The sequence below is a fragment of the Ictalurus punctatus genome, chromosome 21 (genome assembly GCF_001660625.3).
Source record: "Ictalurus punctatus breed USDA103 chromosome 21, Coco_2.0, whole genome shotgun sequence".
In the NCBI taxonomy this organism is placed as follows: Eukaryota; Metazoa; Chordata; class Actinopteri; order Siluriformes; family Ictaluridae; genus Ictalurus; species Ictalurus punctatus.
In genome coordinates this window covers 12,420,001-12,421,687 of record NC_030436.2, presented here as the reverse complement: position 1 = coordinate 12,421,687, position 1,687 = coordinate 12,420,001, and the positions used below count along the sequence as shown (strand labels likewise).

The 1,687-nt window shown below is 35.4% G+C and overlaps 1 protein-coding gene across 2 annotated transcripts in view; it reads left to right on the top strand.

Annotated features, from left to right (window-relative positions):
- The first annotated feature begins 1,026 nt into the window (after positions 1 to 1,026).
- The window catches only part of maf1a (MAF1 homolog, negative regulator of RNA polymerase III a), an 8,729-nt gene continuing 8,068 nt past the window's right edge, over positions 1,027 to 1,687 (top strand). The window contains exon 1 of one of the 2 annotated variants that reach the window (XM_047149437.2): positions 1,027 to 1,390. Coding sequence is in view for 1 of the 2 variants with exons in the window: in XM_017450180.3 (XP_017305669.1) it covers positions 1,660 to 1,687 (28 nt within the window). In the remaining variant the exon portion in view is untranslated. The other variant, XM_017450180.3, reaches the window with a different exon arrangement.

The following is a 1,687-nucleotide window of genomic DNA, read 5'->3' as shown; positions in this document are numbered from 1 at the left end:
GTACAAAATTAGTATTTAATTGTGCTCATGTTTTCATTTGTAATAAATTTGTCATTAATGTGTCATGTAATTTGCATCTGTGTAATGATATTTTTTTTCCCTTCTTCTCAAAATGACCATTATTTTAAAAATCATATACCTATTTAAGAAATAATCAGTATTGTTATAGTTATCGTTAAAATTGCAGCAAAAAGTATTGGTATCATATCTAATTAAGAAAGTTTGGTATGGTCCATCCCTATGGAGGACCTGAGCACCCACGTGATTGGTGTGTATGGTATCCTTAGACATAATTTGCAAGTGGTATCTATTCATAGTGGATAAAACCATGCTTATGGAACTGAAGAAGTATCGTCTCGAAGGAGAATATCCCCAAAATACAGCTAAACATCATCCTGAAAAGGAGAGCCTCGAATTTCTGCATGATGGTACTCATGCACAGGAGAAAAAAGTAGCAAGGTAGTTAAGGAAATATTCTTTATGTGTGTGTGTGTGTGTGTGTGTGTGTGTGTGTGTGTGTGTGTGTGTGTGTAAAGGCCATTTCTTTTTTTGCTAAAAAATTAACTTTATGTAATAGAAAAACATGAATCAGGTAATTGTAATAAATGTGATATTTCCAGAGACTGTTCAGCATATGGTTTTAAATTGTATGGCATATGAATGAGAGACTCCAGTTCAGAGAAGAAATAAAAACTCTTGGGATCAACTTGACATTACAGAGCCTTTTGAATAATTCTTCTGAAGTACATAAAGTTCTTTTAAATTAATTTTTTTTAAAAAATACATTTGTATAATAAAAAAGTAGTTAGTTAATATTAAAGTTAGTTGTTGTTGGGTTTTTTTTTTTTTTTTTTTTTTGTTTTTTTGTTTTTTTGCTTTCCACGTCAACGCTTCTCCCAGAAGGTGGTGGATATACCCCAAAAATTAATTTGCCAACCGCGATAAAACTCAGAACAGAAAAAGACATTTTTGTTGCGCTGTTTTTGCAGTTCCGGTCCAGTAGGTGTCAGTACAGTACTCGCATTGCTCTGTCTTTCAGTTCTACAGGAAACGAAAACTGTGTCTGGGAAGACATTGCTGGCTGTGTAGCTAATATTCTAGACAGAAATATTAACAAACTCGTGTCTCTATTTTAAGAAAACGATACGCCAAAGAAAAGGCTTACATAAGCCTTGCGCCTCTGCTTAAGGTCTGATTCAGTAGCTGGGATGCCTAATTTTCCTCGTAATTTTACATGTTATGGGAGGTACTGGAAATTTCACAGTAAGAAGGAAGACATATTTATCAAACATCGAAGTGCAATAAGCCCCCGACAAAAACCTCTACGTGTGTGTGTGTACATTTGCAATCATTTATAGACGGCGCGACCCTGTTTTGTTGTCTCCTCGAGGTACGGTTTGCTAAATCCTGTTCCGATGGTATTTGACTAGCTAAGAAGCTAACGCTATTACGGCTCGAGTTTCTGCGTTTTGCGTCTGTTTTAGCCGATAGATAATGCTGCAATAAAGTGTAGCTTCCAGTTTTATGTTGGAAACGTTAAACATATGGTATATGTGCATTTAGTCACATTTTGTTTATGTAGTACAGTGCTGGCAGGTTAATGGTAGTGAGGCTGCTGGCGCCTGTTTTCGTGAGTTGTCAAAATAGTGTAAACAAACAATGAAGCTTTTGGAAAATTCGAGTTTTG